At 40.6% G+C, this 20,233-nt stretch overlaps 4 protein-coding genes across 12 annotated transcripts; 2 read left to right on the top strand and 2 right to left on the bottom strand.

The window, feature by feature from the left end:
* Positions 1-1,150: 1,150 nt before the first annotated feature.
* LOC115756978 (26S proteasome regulatory subunit 8 homolog A) lies at positions 1,151-13,052 on the bottom strand. 3 transcript variants are annotated; one of them, XM_048277325.1, is made up of 10 exons: positions 13,016-13,052; positions 6,379-6,620; positions 5,468-5,565; positions 5,152-5,376; positions 4,979-5,041; positions 4,719-4,882; positions 4,109-4,265; positions 3,907-4,005; positions 2,469-2,579; positions 1,151-1,618 (listed from the first exon to the last, which is right to left on the bottom strand). In XM_048277325.1, exons 2-10 carry the CDS (start codon positions 6,578-6,580, stop codon positions 1,478-1,480), a joined length of 1,260 nt encoding a protein of 419 aa, XP_048133282.1. In that variant the 5' UTR covers positions 6,581-6,620; positions 13,016-13,052; the 3' UTR covers positions 1,151-1,477. The 3 variants fall into 3 exon arrangements, with proteins under 3 accessions (XP_048133282.1, XP_048133281.1, XP_048133283.1); XM_048277324.1 differs by having other exon boundaries at positions 13,012-13,040; XM_048277326.1 differs by having other exon boundaries at positions 13,004-13,026.
* On the top strand, positions 7,435-11,605 carry LOC115756981 (vacuolar protein sorting-associated protein 60.1-like). The gene is made up of 7 exons (XM_030697011.2): positions 7,435-7,651; positions 8,189-8,340; positions 8,725-8,818; positions 9,757-9,828; positions 9,906-10,017; positions 10,399-10,550; positions 11,183-11,605. The coding sequence occupies exons 1-7, from the start codon at positions 7,583-7,585 to the stop codon at positions 11,234-11,236; spliced, it is 705 nt and encodes a 234-aa protein (XP_030552871.2). The 5' UTR covers positions 7,435-7,582; the 3' UTR covers positions 11,237-11,605.
* A 139-nt stretch (positions 13,053-13,191) lies between the features above and the next one.
* On the top strand, positions 13,192-15,723 carry LOC115756977 (3-ketoacyl-CoA synthase 11). The gene is made up of 2 exons (XM_030697001.2): positions 13,192-13,392; positions 13,922-15,723. The coding sequence occupies exon 2, from the start codon at positions 13,978-13,980 to the stop codon at positions 15,523-15,525; it is 1,548 nt and encodes a 515-aa protein (XP_030552861.1). The 5' UTR covers positions 13,192-13,392; positions 13,922-13,977; the 3' UTR covers positions 15,526-15,723.
* A 228-nt stretch (positions 15,724-15,951) lies between these two features.
* LOC115756975 (pentatricopeptide repeat-containing protein At1g31430) lies at positions 15,952-20,018 on the bottom strand. Of its 7 annotated transcripts, none has more exons than XM_048277323.1 (3): positions 17,637-20,018; positions 16,681-17,272; positions 15,952-16,579 (listed from the first exon to the last, which is right to left on the bottom strand). In XM_048277323.1, the coding sequence occupies exon 1, from the start codon at positions 19,964-19,966 to the stop codon at positions 17,972-17,974; it is 1,995 nt and encodes a 664-aa protein (XP_048133280.1). In that variant the 5' UTR covers positions 19,967-20,018; the 3' UTR covers positions 15,952-16,579; positions 16,681-17,272; positions 17,637-17,971. The 7 variants fall into 7 exon arrangements, with proteins under 7 accessions (XP_048133280.1, XP_030552857.1, XP_030552856.1 ...); XM_030696997.1 differs by having other exon boundaries at positions 15,952-17,011; positions 17,096-17,272; XM_030696996.1 differs by having other exon boundaries at positions 15,952-17,006; positions 17,096-17,272.
* Between the last annotated feature and the right edge of the window lie 215 nt (positions 20,019-20,233).

Genomic DNA, 20,233 nt, shown 5'->3' with positions numbered 1-20,233 from the left:
GAAATTTCTACTTCCCATTTATGTTCCAAACATATTTCTAGGCTAAAAATATACTCCAAAAATAGAAAAATGAAATTGTGTTACCAAAGAGATTTTTAATTCCAAACCTTTTCCCAAAAACAGAAAAATGGAAATACATATAAATAAAATGATTATCATGCGTGCCCTTAGTCTTCGCCAAGGCTATAATTTTTCCCAAAAAAAAAAAATAAGCAATATAAAGAATATTTTCCTAAAAATGATCGCTTTTATCATTTAAAATAATTAGTCCATAAAAATATTTTTATTATAAACAACGAGTTATATCTAAATATTTTCATAGATGATAAAAATATCTTTCGTTTATTAATTTTTGCAAGAGATTTATTATTTTCAAGAAAATATTTTTCAAATAATTCATTTTCCACGGAACAAACGAAGCGTAAAACTTTCTTTAACATACTGAGTGCGCCACAGAGGTGATAGTGGCAACAATAACTTCTTTTTTATATACCATGGATTAACATTATTCGACCTTCAATTTGACTAAACTCGATAGAACATATAAAAACCGTCTCATCCAAGTGCACCAAGTAAACGCAACACCAATCTGACAACAATCACAGTCCTCGAGATTATTTTGAATGCAAAAAATACCGTAATTTAAATGCGAAATCCATCCGTCTCGACTACTCAACCAACTCCGAGACGAGCTACATAGCATGTTACGTAGTGCCCACAGATCAAAAGGAGAAATGCAGGTGGAGACTAAGGTATTGAAACATGCTTATGTACTTTGCATTTTCCGATTGGGCTTGTTGGAGATCGGGTCTATTTCCTTCAACTTAGAAGGCTATGCTGCTCAGCATTTGCCAAAAACCAAGCAAAGTTGAAGCAACAGACGCAATGCAAATACCAAAACACAAGGAGGTCATGGCACCGAGATCAAGCAAGCAATCCCGGGACCAAAAGCTCTGTCTGGCCACCGAGTAAACAAACGAGTGGAGTGAGAACTTGAGATAGGGCGCCAGGCATGCACACGCTCCCATCACAAGTTCCACTATGGGACATTTGCGGCCAGGGCGGCACTTTGGGCAATGCCCAGCTCCTCAATAGCGCGGCAATTCCCCATGCAACTCTAAACAGAACAGACTACCAGAGAGAATATCAAGAATAGACATTCACATTGAAAAGGAAAAAAGCATAAACAGGAGTTACATGAGACTGTTCTCGAAATAACTGTTCTCGATTAGGTCCCACCATCTTCAATCCTCTCTTCGAACAGGTTCATAAGGTGTAATAAACCCACATCCAAAACATTTTCACGGGCCACATTTTATACGGTCCAAGATTAAAACTTTGTGGCATCAACGAAAAGCAGGATTACAAAGACAGAAGCAGCTAGATGTTCGGGTGAGCAAATAAAGGAGTTGGGCGTGTCTAGTTTCCATGCTCTTGGTGCCTCACGAAAGTAATGGCCCCTCATAGGAGGACATTTCTACTTCCAAAGCTTCCGTAGAGACATGTTTTTCTCCGTCTCTTTCTTCATTACCTTCGCCACTGCCATCTCGAAGTCCTCCTGGGTTACGTGAACCCTTCTTTCCCTTAGAGCAAACATGCCAGCCTCTGTGCACACGGCCTGCAGAGGAATGGTTTCACAAATCAGACATTAAGAACATCGACCTAGGGTAATAATCTCATGATGAGCAGGTAAAAGCTTAGTATAAATAAAGGACCATAAAACGTAAAAGCTCAGTTGAATGTAAGCTGAATATACAGAATAATCTATTATTTACAGTGCAAATAGTGGAATGCTACCAAGCAACTTCGAAGGTTGATTTCATGAGACAGGTATGCCTATAATTCCAACTAGAAATGAGGCAGAAAAAATTTCCCCTTTAGATCTTGGAAACGGAAGTTTATTTGCCATCCGAGTAATAAGAAGATCAAACCCATCGAAATTTCCACACACTTTACCAGAATCAAAAGGCAATAACTCTTAGGTTCATATCAAAGCAATGTATAATATAACTTCCTTGTTGTGTCCCATCTATAATTTTGATCAAGACCTATATTAAATGTTTGCCCACCATCATGTATTACTCTCCTTTTAACAGTTTGTTTTTTGTTTATTACTACAGCTAATCCAGGTTTGCTACCACAACTTAACTAAAAAAAGTTACCAGGAGCTTTCAAGATGAATACAAGTAAAAATCCAACACAGTGGCTATTTCAACAACAGCAATAACCTAATTTCTAATTTGATGGACAATCAACTTGGGCAAAGTTAGCAAAGGCACAGCACATTCAAACAGTAAACATCCCTGATTACCAAATAGACATATCTACTCTATGCAATCATTTTCTGGTTATAGTACATCCACCATCTTTAGCAGAGACTTAATTTAGTCAAAAACTCTCACTGCTTGCACAATGTGGGGGGAAAAAAAGTAAGCAGCAGGCCAAAAGATTAAATACTACAAAAGTACCTTCAGCTCTGCCCCAGATGCACCATTCATTTTCTCAGCAATCTTCTTCAGGTCAATCCCTCGCATTAAGTTCATCTTTCTTGAGTGGATTTTAAGGATATCCAGTCGAGACTACAAACAACCAAGAAGAACCACAATCGATATGGCAAAACAAACTCATTACAGCAATGTCTCACTATGCCAAAAAACAACTTCATCATAAAGTAGATAATGAAGGATTATAAGTCAACTCAAGCCTACGACCAGTAATCTATCATTACTTTCTAAAGAAACTAACGATGCTTCTCACTCAGTAACTATGGCCAATTAGCAAGTTTATCTACTTCACATCCAGAGGACTACCTATTTGAAAAGTCCGAAAAAAGAACACAGATGCCAATAAACTTAATTAACAAGGTTGACCACTTTTCAAGGAAACATGCTCTGCTCTTTCAGCCAAGCCTTCAATACCTCAGTCAACCTTTTTTATTTTTTTCCTTTATATCATATTATGAAAGACCCTCCAATCTGCCAAGGAACACCTAAACAAATTCCTTGTTTTTCAGATTAAAAAAACAGCTACTAAGGGCCTATATGGTAACACTCCCCGAAAAGTGTTTCTGTTCGAAAGTGTTCCCGGAACACTTTCGAAACAGAAACGCGTATGGTTGAAAAATGTTCCAAAAGTGTTGTGAAAAAAGAAACACTTTTGAAGCCAAAAAAAGAAAAAAAAAACTTGTTTCTGGATTTTGGAACACTTTTTAGAAACAACTCGAGGGTGAGCTCGTGCAAGCCACCACCGCTCACCATTGTCGGCGAGGAGCTAAAGCAGCCGCCGCAGCCGCCACCACCCGCCACCGATTGTAGATCTTTTCTTTTGGTGAAAAAAGTGTTTTTTTTTTTTTTTTTGTACTTGCCAAACACGTTTCCGTTTCCCGAAATCGTAAACGGGAACAGAAATACAAAAAAATGTTTCTGTTCCAAATATGGTCCCGAGAACAGAAACGTTACCATACGCAACCTAAATTCGTTTCTATCTTATATAACTCTTGTTCTAAAAAATTTCCTACAAACTATATATTTGGCCTTTCCAACCAAAAGAAGCATAAAATCATAAAAGACCCAACTTTCCAATGCATCTCAGGGTAAATACTTAAAACAAGAATTACTGACAAATGACCCACATGATAAAGCAAAAGCAAGCACCGAATCTACGTAGTGAGAGCAGTAAGAAAAGTAGTTCCTCGTGTAAAAAAAAAAATTGCAACAATTAAAAGGTAAAACTACAACTCCCAAATAGAGGCCATCCACAAGGGGACAAGACTCACTAATGTCCAGTTTACGAAATGCATGCCGATTACACGAAAATAGTCAAAACAATGGCAGCCTGTTAAACAGTCAAGCATTGAACAATGGTGTAAAATCATCTACTGAGGAACTCCGCAAGATCAACTCTTACCTCTTCATTAGGATTTGGAAATTCAATTTTTCTGTCAATTCTTCCGGGCCTAAGAAGGGCTTGATCCAAAATATCAATACGATTCGTGGCCATCAGAACCTGTCATCACCTCATATAAATGAGTGGTGAATGAATAGAGAATAAGGCAGTATACCACAAATCTTGTATCTTTCACCAACAGCTGTCTGGTCATTCACAGTACCTTTATCTTGTTGGATGCTTCAAATCCATCAAGCTGGTTAAGAAGCTCTAGCATAGTTCGCTGAACTTCACTATCACCATTACCACTTCCAGATTCCATCCTAGCAGATCCAATACTGTCGATTTCGTCCATGAATATGATAGATGGAGCGTGTTCCCTGTCAGAGAATGAAATTAATGAGCAAATTAGCTGCTGCAATTGCTGCCTAAGAGGCAAAATAGATTAGCTTAAAAAATAAGCAATCGTTCTTTCCATCAACACAAATAACCAGAGAAAGTACTACTTCTACAAACATTGAGGTTGCTAAACGACACATTTGAGTGTTCAAAGCTAAAAAAATTGACTATGAGATGAGTTCTAATAATATTCCTAGCGACAAAACATAGAGATTGGGCACAACCGCAACATCCTCACTTTCTTCATCACTTGGATTTGCCACCTAAGAGGCAGAATAATATGAAAGCCCACATTTTCCATTGCCTTACTCAGTTAATTGGAAAGGAAACCAAGAAAACCAAATGCCCTTTAGCTCCAAAGGATGCAAAAAAGTAGAAATGCCAGATCAAAGAAATGGCAAATTCTAAGTGCAAGAATACCTAAGGAGACTAACCTTGCCATGACAAAAAGTTCTCTGACCATTCTAGAGCCTTCTCCGATGTACTTCTGGACTAATTCAGAACCAGAGACCCTTATGAAGGTACAATCAGTGTGATGGGCCACTGCCCTTGCCAGAAGTGTCTTCCCAGTGCCAGGAGGGCCATACAGCAACACACCCTATTAAACCAAAAGTAGAAAAGGAAATCTGAGAAGAGGAAGCCAAGCATGAAATGATGACAGAACCTATTAGAAAACAAGTGAACACAACATTACCTTGGGCTGAGCTATTCCAAGGCTCTCAAACAATTCAGGATGCTTAATTGGAAGTTCAATAACCTAAAGGAATCAAGCAGGTTATAAGATTACAATAGCAACAAAAACAGGTCTAACTGGGAAGCCAACAGCATTGAACAGATACAAAGAATAAAACTGCAGTGCGGAAGTACCTCCTTAATTTCCTTGATCTGTTGGTCAAGACCACCAATCATGTCATATGTAGAATCAGGGACTTTTTCAACTTTCATAAGGTTGACCAGTGGATCCACTTTGCTAGGCAAGATCAAATGCAGAACGTAGCTGTCATTGCGGAGAGCTACTCTAGTAGAAGGTGTAATTTTCGTGATGTCGATGTTTTTATCAATATCAACCACATATTTTCCTTCTGGGTGAACCTGTACAATGAAAAGACAGGAAATAGGTACTTTATTTTATCACATCTAAACTCCAAAAGTTTTTAACTCCAAGATAAGAACAATAATATACCTTAACTAGAACTTTATTTTTCCCCATAACTTTGACAACTTCACCAACATATGATCCAGGCTCCTGAAGCAGCTGCAGCTCTTCTCTGAGCATTCTTACTGTTGAAAGAGCAAAATTGAAATTGAAAACAAGAATTCAATAACCAAACCAACTTTTTGAACCTATATTAAATGCAAAGGGGAGAGGGAGAGAAAAAGAATGTTCTACTGATCAATTTAACTCCAGTACTTAACCAACCCCCCCACACCCCCACCCCAAACAAAACCACCAATAACACCCACCACAACACCCCCACCCCCACCCTACCAAGCTGGGCGGGAAAACATCAGAACCACAACAAAGGAGGAACTTTAGCAAATCTAACAGAGACGTTGCCCGCAGCTAATGCATAGAAAAATCCTATGACGCCCAGCAATAAGAACTCCTTCGACACAATCTACAAAACAACAAAGCATAAACTGCTCACGGCATCCCCATCGTGGGAAGACTCCTAAAGCAGACTTGAGCTCTCCGTTTCACACGAAGGGAGAACAATCGCATGCTGATTACACTCTTCATCCATGAACATATGACAATAAGCCCGTCTATACTAATTGTCAGGAACTAATGATTGCTGATCTATCCGTCGCACAGAATCGCATCAATTTTCCATTTTTACACGGAAGACCATGCATTAAGACATCACAGAATCATCTTAACCTCATAAGCCACTATTACCCGATGAATACCTGCATAGCCAAAAACTACTAATCTCCATCCCACCAATCGAAATTCCCCTCAAAATCACCAACCTAAACACTCGGGCACCATCTTCACCCCCAAATCCAGCTCCAGATTCGATAAAAGAACAACCCCCAAGTCCAAGGCAGGAAGCTCCAACCCTAGGGTCCCAAAACAAAGGAAGCACGCACCTCGAGAATTGAGCTCGTTCCTCTGGGCTTCGAGGCGGTTGAGGTTGTGGGTCTTCTGACGGACGAGCAGCTGGTGCTCGTGGGTGTGCTGGAGGTAGTACTGCCTCAGCCCCTCCCCGTGCTTCGACGCAGCCCTCGAGTTGCAGGTCTCCTCCGACGGGACCGATTCGGGCTGGGACTTATCGAATGCCGGCGTCGCCATTGCTGAAGACAAGATCTTTGCAGGGGCGATCTCAGAGAGAAAGACGATGGGTAAAGGTTTCTTTGGGGTTACTCAACTGGGAAAGAGAGAGAGAGATTATATCGTCGCCCCGTCGGTCATCCGAAGGCGGGCGCGAGGCGGGGTTGGTGGGATCGCCGTTCAGTGCCGTCGTGGGCTCACTGATTGCTGTTTGGGCCGCCAATCGTTGTAGGCCCAGTGGGCTCCGAGCAAGCAAGCTTACTCATTTTCATTCACCTTTTCTTGCTTGATCCATCAATTTTTTTTCCCAAAGAACATCAGAAATGTCAAAGTTTGTATTCTGCTTTCGGCGTTCACGTTGTCGTTAAAATTTTTCGTCGGTTCACTTAAGTATCAAATAAAAAATCATTTAAATGCCAAGGGCAAGAGATCCCAATAAAAAATAAGCTAAAAAACTAAAAAAAAAAGGAAGGGCTGGGCATGGAGGGGTCAATGGCCATTGGATGGGGCTCAGGCGACTCCCATCGATGATCCTCCACCCTCTTTAGCCATTGCTGGCGATGATGGAGCACAGCTCTCACTAAGATATCAATATACGATACGGCACGACATGTCGATACGTCATTTTTTAAAAAGTAAAAAAATTCAACATATTAAGACACGTTATAGTTATAAAATTTTTACCCCTCATTAAATTTTCTTACTGTCATTGGGTTTGGTCCTTTGGACTTGTTTGAAGCCCCAGAAAATGGCCGAATTCACATTGGCCCATTCATGCCACGATAAAATTGAAAAGAGAAGGGAAAGAAGCCTGGACTCGTGCATTTCTTTCCCGGAAGATTCTGTTCTGGTTTCCTTGCGGGCAAAGGAGAAGCAGCTCTTTCCCGGTTCATCGTCTCGGTAAGATCACGTTAGACTATCGAATCTCATCCTCCATTTTGCGATTTAGTTCGTACCCATCTGTTCATTCGCAGTGATTGCTGGGATTCGAAGGAAGGAAGGAAGGAGGAGGAGGAGGAGAAGATGAAGCGAGTGTTCGGCGCCAAGAAAGACAAGGAACCTCCTCCCACCGTTCAAGATGCCTCCGATCGGGTACAATTTTTTTGTTTTTCCTCCCCGTCTGGATTTGTATGCTGTAGTTCACGCGGCTTAATTGGATGCTTGTCGTGGAGAGCTCAAGCAGCAATACCCTTTGACACGGAAAAGGGTCAACCTTTGGAAAAGGGATCGACGCCCCCATCTCTAATAGGGGTTGCAAGAGACGTTTTGAGGAAATTAGGGTTGTCTCTCGAATTTTACCGAAAGACGTGGGTGTCCATGAATTTTACCCTTGATAATTACTATGTTTTTTTTCCAGGCAAATTTCTTACAACACCTCGATGTGGAGGGAAAAAACGATTTTGCACTACAACTTATGATAGATGTATTCTGGTGGGAAAATCAAAGTTTTTGACCCCTATACTTTCTCTTTCTGTACATAATTTGCTTTAGCGGTGCTGTTGACCTAACAAATTTGAATCCCACATTTGGTCTTTTGTATTCATATTTTTGTTGACATTAGCCCCGTTTTATTATGCCGGCAACCTCTTTTCTAAGGATCAATGCTAAATTATTTGTGTCTTTGCTCAGATTACTAAAAGGGGTGACTCAGTGGATGAGAAGATCAAGAAGCTAGATGTTGAACTTAGCCGATATAAGGAACAAATAAGAAAGACTCGACCTGGTCCTGCTCAAGAAGCTGTGAAAGCTCGGGCAATGCGGGTTCTCAAGCAAAAGAGAATGTAAGTCATTTAACGGATTTATTACTGTATCTCCTCAAAGAAAGGTCATTCTATCAAAAAAATTAATTGTGAGATGGTTATTATACTGCAGTATTGTTTGCATAATCTTAACTTTCTCAATAGTATTTGTAGTTAATTTTAGAAAATCTCTGTCCCTCAACCTATAAGAATTGTTTCAAGAGCTGTTTCCAAGTTAAGTTTGCACAACTGATATGCAGCATGCGATTTGTGATTAAAGAAGATTGTATCTTATGTGATGAGGAATGATTGCGCTGCTTGTGATTTTTCATTTAGGGAAAATGTTATTATCATAATGGATGGTTTAGGTTGTCCATATAATGATTTTTTGGTCCTTATGTGTCCTTGATCTTCTTATGGAAACAGGTATGAAGGACAACGTGATATGCTGTACAATCAAACATTCAACCTTGATCAAGTTGCATTTGCTTCGGAGGGTATCAAAGATGCTCAGCAGACTGTATGTTTTTGAAAGATTTTTCCTCTATTTAATATTTCAAGTAGTCTTTCCTAGACAAGTACCATGGTTTTCATACAATATTTTCACTTCTTTTCCCTTTTATTTATCGCCTTTCTTTTTCTTTTACAAGGGAGTAGAGTTTTATTAGTCGTGGTGGTCTTGATCTATTAAGTTGTATTTACTTATACTTCCCTCCACTCTCTTTGGCGAAGCCTATCCAAACTATGACCTTTGTTTGTATAGGTCGGTATTCATTATTATCTCAGTTCTGTGTACTTCTATAGCTGATTGAATATTGTTGCCTTGCTGGCAAGAATTGCATATCCAAACAATGTTGTTTTGCAGTCAAATGACATTCTCATGGTTTTTCTTTTTTTGTTAAATCTTTTGAAAGCTTTGTATTATGTTCTTCATATCTGCTGTACATTAGCAGCTACAGAGGATGCTACCATCCCAATATGGAGTACTTCAAAGTTATGGCAGCATACTATGGGTGATTTATAAGTTGCTAATTTAAGATCTAATTGTGTGTATTGCCGTTACTAGGTTTATGTTTATCCTTTAATTTATACATGGATATGGCCTGTAGCTATAGCATGCAGAAATTGGCTGAAAGATTAAACCACAAACTCTGGTCAAATTTCAGTTATTCTGCTGCCAATGAAGCATGCTTCAGAAAACTATAATTTATACTTGTCTATTGGTGCATATGTTATTACCTACAACTGGAAGCGTTGAGATAGTAGGAGATCATGCATTGGACCCTGGGGAAAGACTTCTGGGTTTTGAGAACTAATTTAAGTTATATATTTCTTTGTTCAGTTATGTGTAGCGATGGGCACTTCTGTCAATTTCCTTAACAACCTGATATTGTTAAACTACCGATTATGGGTTTTATTTACTGGTCTAACATATCCTTTTGCTTTATCTTATTCCAGATGTCAGCTTTGAAGTCTGCCAACAAGGACTTGAAAGGCATGATGAAAACCGTGAAGATTCAGGACATAGATGTATGTTAATCACCAAACATTTCCCTTTTAATTTCTTTTAGGGCTACCATTTCTGATGATGCCACTCTTTTGTGCAGAGCTTGCAAGATGAGATGATGGACCTGATGGACGTAAGCAATGAGATTCAAGAGACCTTGGGCAGAAGCTACAATGTTCCTGATGATATTGATGAGGATGATCTCCTGGATGGTAAGAAATTACAGAATCCGTCTTGAGTGTGCTCATGCAAGGAGAAATCATGACTACAACCTAGGCTTTTGACAGAAGCACCTTTTTTAGCTAGTTTAGCATGGGGGGTGAGTGAGAAATCTTGGTGAAGGTAGACCATTGTAAGAATAAAAGCTCATTCGAAGAGGTACTCTGTCCACTGGACCTGCTAGATCCATGGATGTGGCTCTTCATCCGATTTTATTTTCAGTAGAAACGAGGCATAAAAATGTACTACATGGACCCAGAAGTAGTGTTGTGCAGGTGCATCTGTTGTGCTTTCTAATAACTAATTATGACGAGATAAATAGACAATCTTAGTTCGGCATGCCAGCATCATACTTTGCCCATTTTGCAATGCAGAGCTTGACGCTTTGGAAGCAGACATGGGAATGGAGTCAGAAGCTGGAGTTCCTTCTTATCTGCAACCTGATAAGGAATCTGATCTAGAAGAGCTCAACTTGCCTTCAGCACCAACAGGACATGCAGCACCAGGTGGCAGAACCAATGCCCAGGTAAAATTCATATAGCTTGTTTTGAATATTCGTTACCAAATGATCCATTAATTAACTGCCCTACATCTGCAGTAAAATGTACATGCTCATACTAAATGCACAGAAAATGCACGAGCTAGCAATTTCATTCCCCCTCCCTTCGTCTGATTTCTGTGAAGGGTTGTTATACCCCTATTTTCTTCACCATTTGAAGCAGAGTCCAACTTAAGATGCATTACTCCTGACTGTCTTGCTTGTGAAATCCGGATTGAAGTCCTTTCTTCCTGGGGATATGCTAGGAAGATCCTCTAATGATTCACTTGAATACTCTTCCCTCAGTAGAATGCTTCATCGTTTTCATAGTCCACTAAAAGGCTTTAGGCATTTGTGTTCATTTAGCGCTAATGGGATTCTATGTCACACTTTATACTCCCTTTTGCATCTCTCGCTATAGTGAGGTATTAGACCTCCACCAAGAATGGTTTTGTGTCTCTAATTTCGGTGTATTGTTCTAGTATACATATGCATATCCGAACATGATAATTATGCAGATGCACCCTTCAAGCATCCATTATTTATATACTGAATCTTTTCTTGAAAATCACTATTCCCTCATCTTCTTACTGCTTTCCTTTGAATTTTATGCTGAACAGGCCGACGACGAACTGGGCTTACCTGCTGTTCCTCACGCATCTATACGTAGTTAAAGATTTGGCGTGCTCTGTGCAAGATTGCTGTACGGACATACCCTCTTTGTAAACATGATGTGCAGCTTGTTATTTTAATCATTTCTCCCAGGTAAACATTTTTCTTGGATAGGGACACTAGCATCCATGATGTTCTGCACGAAGGGGTGGTGAAGATGGTGGTGGGATCTGTTGGTTAAAACGCGGATATGGAAGGGCTAAGTGCTAGCTTGTAATGGGATGATTTCTTCTGTTCTTTCTACTTATGCAATCGATTTGTTTCAGCGTAATTTCTGCTGCAACCGCGTAAACCGGGAAATGCGCATCCCGGCTAACTTGTACTAAACCTGAACTCGAGTTGCTGACAAGACTTCAATTTCGACATCTTCTTCGAAATGCATCATTTATCTTGTATGAGCCTTGCTGTGCCATATTGCCCTTTTGATTGTTCTATTTTGCATTACGCGGTGTGTTTGAGACTTTAGAACAATTGAAGCAATTGGGTCATGAATTCACCAACTTAAATGCTTAATATATAGGAAGGGTATAAGAGTCAGTCTCGATCCGTGCTGTGTGATGGAAAGTAGAACAATCACCGATTAAGTTCACAAGTTGAAATAGTTTTTAAAGGAGACTCTTGATAGTTAACGATAATGAGCCTCGCCGATTGAGTTTACAACTCCATGTGATAAGCTGGAAAATTGGTCTTTCGTACCTCACACGATGTACACGATTATATGGACGTCAATTTTGTTTTAAATTTTTAAATTTTGTCAATTTTGTTTTAAATTTTCGCATGAAATTTTAATGTAATTCTTTTGGGCAATTGTGCCGAAAATCCTCAACGTGGCAGAATGTCGATGATTAGATTGTCACCTCATTGATTTTTGGCTAAAATTGACTTGAATGACTAAATCAGAATTTTGCACAAAGGTTTACGATTAAATTTGAAAATTTGAAAGTTTTGGACAATAGATTTATGACTAATTGAATAAATTTTGAGAAAATTTTTCAAAAACTTCTAAATCTATAAATAAATATTTTCGCATTAGTATCAATTCATTTCATTCGGTCAATTTATGTTAGAAATCACCGATGTGTACAACCTTCTTATGTAGCATGACTAACGTTTAATGAGGACATTTTTAAATAAAATTTTGAATTTGTTCTCCTTTTTTTTTCTTTCCGTTTTTCTTTTTGCTGGTGCCACGGCCATGGTCTATGCCCGGTCATTGACCAAAGACAAAAAGAAACCCGAAAAAAAAAAAGAAAAAGAAAGGGAGAACAAATTCAAAAAAGTATTTGAAAAAAAATCCATATCAACATGCGGTTGTGCCACGTAAAAAGGTCGGCAAGCATTTGCACTTGCACTTGCAATTTTAGCCGATTGGATTGAATTAGTATTAACTCAAAAAATTTTAGGACTAAATTAGTTTAATTGAAAGGTTTTGAATTGAATCGATATCAATGCAGTAGGTTTAGTATTTTTTTATACTTTTTCCCGATATAGCTACATTGTCTTCTTCTAAGTAACATTGATCGCGACGAAAGAATCTCCTAGAACGAATTTAAATGTGCATAAACACATGGCCTTTATATTTCTCTCTTCAGGTCATGGAGGGATGTGATTTGTTTTTTTGTACAGACATGCATGTGCGGGAAGTTTGCAATTCTTCTTTTGGCCCTCTACCATTTGATAACTTAAAGCCATAACAACATCATTAATTATTGTAAATCCAGACAGGCTTAAAGTATCATAGTAAATAATAATGTTGTAGTCCAGCGAAGGAGAGAGAGAGAGAGAGAGAGAGAGAGAGAGAGGTGGGGCCGGACAAGCAGAAGTGGCCAACACGGAGACTGCACGTCCTCGCATGGACAAAGTCTGTCGACCCTCGTCGTTCATTCAAAATCGGCTTCGCCGCTTTCGAAAACAAATCTCGCACGCGTAGTTGTCGGCACCTTCGTTCGAATTTCGCCCCTCCACGCCTTTTTCCTTTGTCTTTCCGCGTGGCGCCTTGTATATGATATGATATCCCTCCCCTTCGTTTGACGACCTTCACGTCGCATGGTTGAAGCTTTTCTTGGTTTCCCCGGTCAGCATACGGTTTGACCCTCTCTCCCTAGCCTTTCTCCGGGACGAATCCGAGCGATCTGTGGAGGTGCGGCCGAGCTCCGAGGTCAGTTCTTCGATCTGGGTCGGTCTCGATTTGCAAGTTCTTGATTGGTTCTGGTTTCGATGGTGTCCGATTCTGGCTTTTCTCTTGAATCTCTGTCTTGGTCGTCTTCCCTTCCGGTTCTGTCCTGGAAAAGTTTCGTGCTGGCTCTTTTTGGCCTCCGATTTTCAATTGAGGTCCTGAAAAGTTTTATCTTTTGTGTTTCCGTGGTTATGCGAACGAGGGATAAAGAAAAGGTTTTTAGTGATGTTGATCTCAGTTTTGGTGTCTGGTCTTTTAGATGAAATTGTGGGAAAACTCGCGGTCTTTGCTTGTTTTGAAAATGTTGGCTGTTCGTATAAATTTCTTAATAGATTGGAGTTTCTGTGTAGTGTTGGGGATTTGATTTCAATCTGACATGTTCTGTTGCATCTTTCCTCGCTGTCTGAAACTAAATTCAGCTATGCTGTGAGCATATATGAAGTATGATCCATATGAGAACACATTGATACAAGTATTGTCACTTAGAAGATTCTTCATATGCTGTTTTCCTTAGTAGGAGTTCTCCGATGGCCTCTGTTTGCGTTGAATCTGACCAGGGCGAACTGTATGACAGGCAAAATGACAGAGCCGAAGCTGGATACACCCTTGATCCCATCATCTTCGGCACGGAGTCTCCCCGATTTCAAGAAATCCGTCAAACTAAAGTATGTGAAGCTCGGTTACCATTACCTGATCACTCATGGAATGTTCCTCTTCCTCTCCCCTTTTGTTGTGGTGATAGCTGCTCAGCTGTCCACGTTTTCACTGAAGGATCTCCATGACCTCTGGATTCATCTCCAATACAACCTCATATCTGTCATCCTGTGTTCGACTCTCCTCGTTTTCTTGAGCACCCTCTATTTCGTCACCCGTCCACGTCCTGTTTATCTTGTCAATTTCTCGTGCTACAAGCCTGAAGAGTCTCGCAAATGCACCAAAAAGATCTTCATGGACCAGTCTCGACTGACTGGTTCGTTCACGGAGGAGAGTCTTCAGTTCCAGAGAAAGATCCTTGAAAGATCTGGCCTCGGGGATTCGACTTATCTTCCTGAAGCTGTCCTCAATATTCCTCCAAATCCATCAATGCAGGAAGCTAGAAAAGAAGCTGAGATGGTCATGTTCGGTGCACTTGATGAGCTTTTCGCGAAGACAAATGTGAAACCGAAGGACATTGGCATCTTGATTGTTAACTGTAGCTTATTTAACCCGACCCCTTCGCTTTCAGCAATGGTCATCAACCATTACAAACTTAGGGGGAACATAGTTAGCTACAATTTAGGTGGCATGGGCTGCAGTGCAGGTTTGATTTCAATCGACCTCGCAAAACATCTCCTTCAGGTGCACCCCAATTCATATGCAGTGGTCATCAGCATGGAGAACATCACGTTGAACTGGTACTTTGGGAATGACCGCTCGAAGCTGGTTTCAAATTGCTTATTTCGAGTGGGAGGGGCCGCCATTCTTCTTTCAAACAAAAGCTCCGACAAGAGAAGGTCCAAATACCGGTTGCTACATACTGTCCGGACCCACAAAGGATCTGATGACAAGTGCTTCACTTGTGTTACCCAAGAAGAAGACTCCACTGGAAAAGTTGGCGTCACATTGTCGAAGGATCTAATGGGAGTGGCCGGCGAAGCTCTGAAGACCAACATCACCACATTGGGTCCTCTGGTTCTGCCAATGTCCGAGCAGTTGCTGTTCTTTGCCACATTAGTCGGAAAGAAACTTCTGAAGATGAAGGTGAAGCCTTATATTCCGGATTTCAAATTGGCTTTCGAGCATTTTTGCATTCACGCTGGAGGAAGAGCTGTGCTAGATGCAATAGAGAACAACTTGCATCTCTCAGATTGGCACATGGAACCTTCAAGAATGACGCTTTACCGTTTCGGCAACACGTCGAGCAGTTCTCTTTGGTATGAGTTGGCTTATTCGGAAGCAAAGGGGAGAATCAAGAGGGGAGATAGGACATGGCAGATCGCTTTCGGATCAGGGTTTAAGTGTAACAGTGCAGTATGGAAGGCTCTAAGGACAATAAACCCGCAGAAGGAGAAGAACCCATGGATGGATGAAATCCAAAACTTCCCGGTGGAGGTTCCTAAGGTGGCCACTATATGATCTCAGGTCCTCGGTTTCAACCATTCCTATGCAGTTTCTTGCCAAGTATGCTGAGCGAACTTCTTTTCATTTTAGATTTCCTAGTCGAGGCGTCATCATTCTTTCTGTAAATTGTTCGTGGACTTGTAGCGATCTCTTACCTTTACTAGTTGGTGGACTTATCATTTATTGGAGGAGCGGGAGATTTTTTTCGTAGTTGGGTGTCAAGAACTCAGCTGTTGGTATGATGGTCATTTATGTGTTATTGTCACATATGTCATCTTATTACGGAGCTGAGCGACATGAATTTATTTGCATTGGCATAAAGTTATCAGTAGCTCAATTTCTACTACAGAGATTGTGCATTGTTATCGCCTTTGCGATGTTACTGGATTACTATCTAAAAATGTGAGTAAAATGTAGATTAAAAAAAAAAAAAGTTGCAACTGTCAAGTGAAATTAAATCTAACTGGGGACTACCATCTCTGCTTTGCATTGCTGGGAAGACGAATTAACTGACAAAAGATCTTATTTTCACCCTTGCAGTGACCCCCGTCTCTGCTAGACTAACTGTATCACCTAAATGCAGTTTCTTCTGAGAAACCGAACTGGAAGTTGGGATTCAAGGCTCTTGTTCTTCTTCTCAAGCAAAACTTCTGTTTCTGTTTCTTGCAATCATCGACAGTACAATCAAAAGTCCTTTGATGGAGAATGAGAGTCTTACACAGAGCTCTTACACTAAGGTTCTGATAGTGTGAGCTTGCACCCATTACACGATAGAACTTGCCGCTGTCTTCCTACTGGCCAGCTGAGAACGCAATTTATAGAAACATAGACAAATGTAACTAATGTGAGAGTACTCATGCTCGCTCGAGTTCATTACACAAGAAGCACTACTAGAGAAACCACATAATGAAGGCTCTAGTTACAACATTGTAATGGTATGCAGCTGCACAGTAATCTAGTCCTTGTTTGATTTATGAAGTGACCGGTGAAAGTGGGAAATAACATTTCCAGCGGCAAGGGTCATTTTAATAAGAATGACGAGCTCTTCATCACTTGACTGCATATTGAGCTGCAAGTGCTGGTAAGTAAGAAGGCGAACCTCATGATCTTTGCTGGCATTTCCTACACAGCTGCATGGGAATCTAGTCCTTGGTTGACTTATGAAGTGACCTGAAAATGGGAAATAAAGCCTCCACCTGTCAGTGTTATTTTTATAATTCATATCTGCACTGCATATTGAGCTGGAAGTGTTGGGGAGTAATAAGGTGCACCTCGTGATCTTTGCTGGCATTTCCTGCGACTGCGAGCTCCCTAACCTGAGCAGAGTGCACCAATGACCCCACTCTCCACCTTGTGTGGTCCTCGACCGAAGCAGAGCAGACACTTATTCAGCCCACAGGGACCTGCAGGTTGAACATTGTTGTCATAGATTTTTCAGATCAAGTCTCCTATTAAGAAAAGTAGTGTTGCTCCAAGATCCTTATTATGATTCAAACCTTCACTAGCAGAATTATAAAGATCAAATAGAATGAAAATAACAACACTCTATGCAGTAAGGGAATACAATGTAAAACCAACAACCTACTTTCAACATTCAGTCCATCCTCGAGTTGATGAATTTGTTGATGGGGCATTTGGGCTATTGCAGTCAAAACCTACACCACAGTGCCAATCCCACCAATGGAAAGGAGTTTCAAGATCAAGACTTCCCGAAAGGAAATAATCGAGGAAGCTTCAAGCATATTGGCACTTGGTTATAGACCTGTATTCCGAGTTATTTGGAGTTACCAAATTAGCTGCCAGAGAAACTTCATTAAACTTCTTAAGAAATGGTATCCCTACTTAGATAATAACACAAACCAAGAAGATAAGTTGCATAGCTAGGTGACTAACAGCGGGAAATCACATATCTATGCTGATAAACAAATACTCTCTAAAGAATAGAAATGTATTTGGTTAACAGAAGGAACCACCCTAGACGCACATAGGAAGTGGAACTTCAGCAAATTCTACTATCATTGACCAGAATGCAGCGATCTCTTATGCAGAAACAAAACTCAGAAATTAAACGCTTAGTCAGAACAGAGAAAGCAACCTTGATGACTGATCAGGGAAAGAGTACCAACCTGCATGTGAAAAATTCACTCCTTAGATATACCCCAAAAAGCAAAGAATAATCTTTCCACATTACCACAGCGTGTGTCAACAGAAATATGGGCAGATAAATCTGTAGAGGTATGAAACTGAAACCATGAACGACAACTATTTGTCAAGATAAAGTTAATTTTGAATTAACAAGGACAAATTTCGAATCAAGGAGACATGATCTTGCTAGCATGGCCACGGCTTAATGAATGATGGAAGTAGTGTTATGGGCCAAAATGTGTCTCTCTGTTGTAATCCTCAAGTTGAACGATCGAGTCTCATTTGAGATTGAACTCCATTAGACAACGTGGTCTCTTCAGAAACTTAATGTAACCACATCTTCTTCTCCCATTTTGCTTTCTTCAGAGCCCATTAACATATCCATCATTTTGTCCAACATCAAACATATATCATACATCTCAGGACACGATGGATCCCCAACAATAAATTCATGGATTATGCCATTCACTTCAATTGAACTACAACCAGGTGACTTTTTTATGCCGAGATCTTCCATTTTACTTCTCACCCTTGCAACATCTTCCCATCTGTTAGCAGATGCATAGATATTGGCAAGAAGAGTATGGATGCTAGAATCATTAAATTCCATTTTCACAAGCCGTTCAGCCATCCGTTCAGCCATGTTTATATTACCATGAAGTCTGCAAGCACTAAGCAGAGCCCCATAAAGTGGAATTGCAATCTCATCGTTTTCATTTGGAACATTTTCTATTAATTTCTCTGCTTCATCTAATAATCCAACACGACCAAGGAGATCAATCATACACCCATAGTGCTCTACCTTCGGCTCAATCCCATAAGCTTCTGTCATTACGCTAAACAATTGGCGTCCTTCCTTAACTAATCCTCCATGGCTACACGCACTCAAAACACCAATAAACGTTACGTCATCTGGTTTGAATCCATGATCTCTCATTCCTATGAACAGATTCAATGCCTCCCCTGTTCTACCATTCATGGCGAGCCCACATATGATAGAAGTCCAAGAGGCCGTGTCATGAATCTTTAACCTATAGAAGATGTCCAAGGCTTTGTCTATACAACCACATTTAGCATACATATCGATTAGAGCAGTTCCAACAACAGCATCTAGCTGTATTCCATTTTCATCTATGTATCCATGAATCCATTTCCCTTGCTCCAGAGCTCCACATTGAGCACAACCAGTGAGGAGAGCAACGGTAGTAAACTTATCAGGTTTAATCCTCCTAACTTGCAGATCTCGAAACAAATCGATTGCCTCATCAAAACGATTGAATTGCACGTAGCCATTGATCATAGCTGTCCACAGGACAATATCCTTAACTGGACTCCTATCAAATAACTCTCTGGCTTCATCAAGCCGACCGCCATTCACATATCCAGAAATCATGCTCGTCCAACAGATAACATTCTTAGTTGGCATCTCATCAAATATTTTGCGAGCCACATCTAAATGGCCACATTTCGAATACATATCCAATAAGGCATTGCTAATAATCGACGTGCATATAAGCTCCTTATTTACATAATCATGAATTTCCATGCCGAGTTCCAATAACTTCAATGCCGTGCAAGCTGAAAGTGTGCTCACAACAGTAGCTTCTTCCGGCGTTGCGCTGCTCTCGACCAGCATTCTCTTGAAAATACTAACGGCATCATCAAACCTCCTACACCTAACATGTCCAGAAATCATTATGTTCCAAGAAACAACATCTCTCTCAGGCATTTCATCGAACACCCGCTTCATACTCGCTGTCCGGCAAAACTCTGCATACATATCCATGATCGAGTTACAGACATACGCATCGAACTCAAGCCCAGATTTCACCACATACCCGTGAACCTTTTCGCCTTCATCTAGGGCTCCCAAACACCCAATGGCCTTCAAGACGTACGGGTACGTAAAATTATCAGGTGACAGCCCCCGCAACCTCAGCTTATGGAAGACCGACACAGCCTTTCCTAACTCACCGCTCTTCGCCAATGCCTTGATGACTATATTATACACGAACAAGCTCGGGTCTTTCGCGTAATCGAACACCCTCTCAGCGTGACGCAAGTCTCCGCGAGAAGGGTCGGCGCAAAAGGCCACGAGCTTGTTGAGGACGTTCTCATGCTGTTCGAGCCCGACCCGGAAGACCCGGGCGTGGATTTGCTTGAGTTGGTGCAGGGATTTGCAGTTTTTGAGGTACGAAACGAACGATGTCGGCCTCGGAGAAATGGAGTCGGAGGAGGAGTTGAGGAAGCGTCTTGAATAGATGTGGCGGGGTGTCAACAGAAGGGACGGGACTCCGAGTCGAGTGAACATGTGCGAGGCTCAAGGTGGATGAGGCCAGGGGCGCAAAGCACTAAAGCAAAATTTGGGGCTTTGAACACCAATGCCTCTCGTTCATCATAAAAAATAAAAATAAAATACTAATAAGTAAATAAATAAATAAAATGTTAAAATAAAATTACCAATGCCAAAATAATATATATACATATATATTTTTATTAAACGAGAAAAAAATGAAAATATTGAGCTTTTAGCCCTAAATTTAGTGCAACCGTGGTCTCTTAGGGCACATATGGCAAC

Source organism: Rhodamnia argentea, chromosome 4 (assembly GCF_020921035.1).
Source record: "Rhodamnia argentea isolate NSW1041297 chromosome 4, ASM2092103v1, whole genome shotgun sequence".
Taxonomy (NCBI): Eukaryota; Viridiplantae; Streptophyta; class Magnoliopsida; order Myrtales; family Myrtaceae; genus Rhodamnia; species Rhodamnia argentea.
The sequence above is the reverse complement of the archived record's forward strand: the minus strand, read 5'-3'. Positions and strand labels throughout refer to the sequence as shown.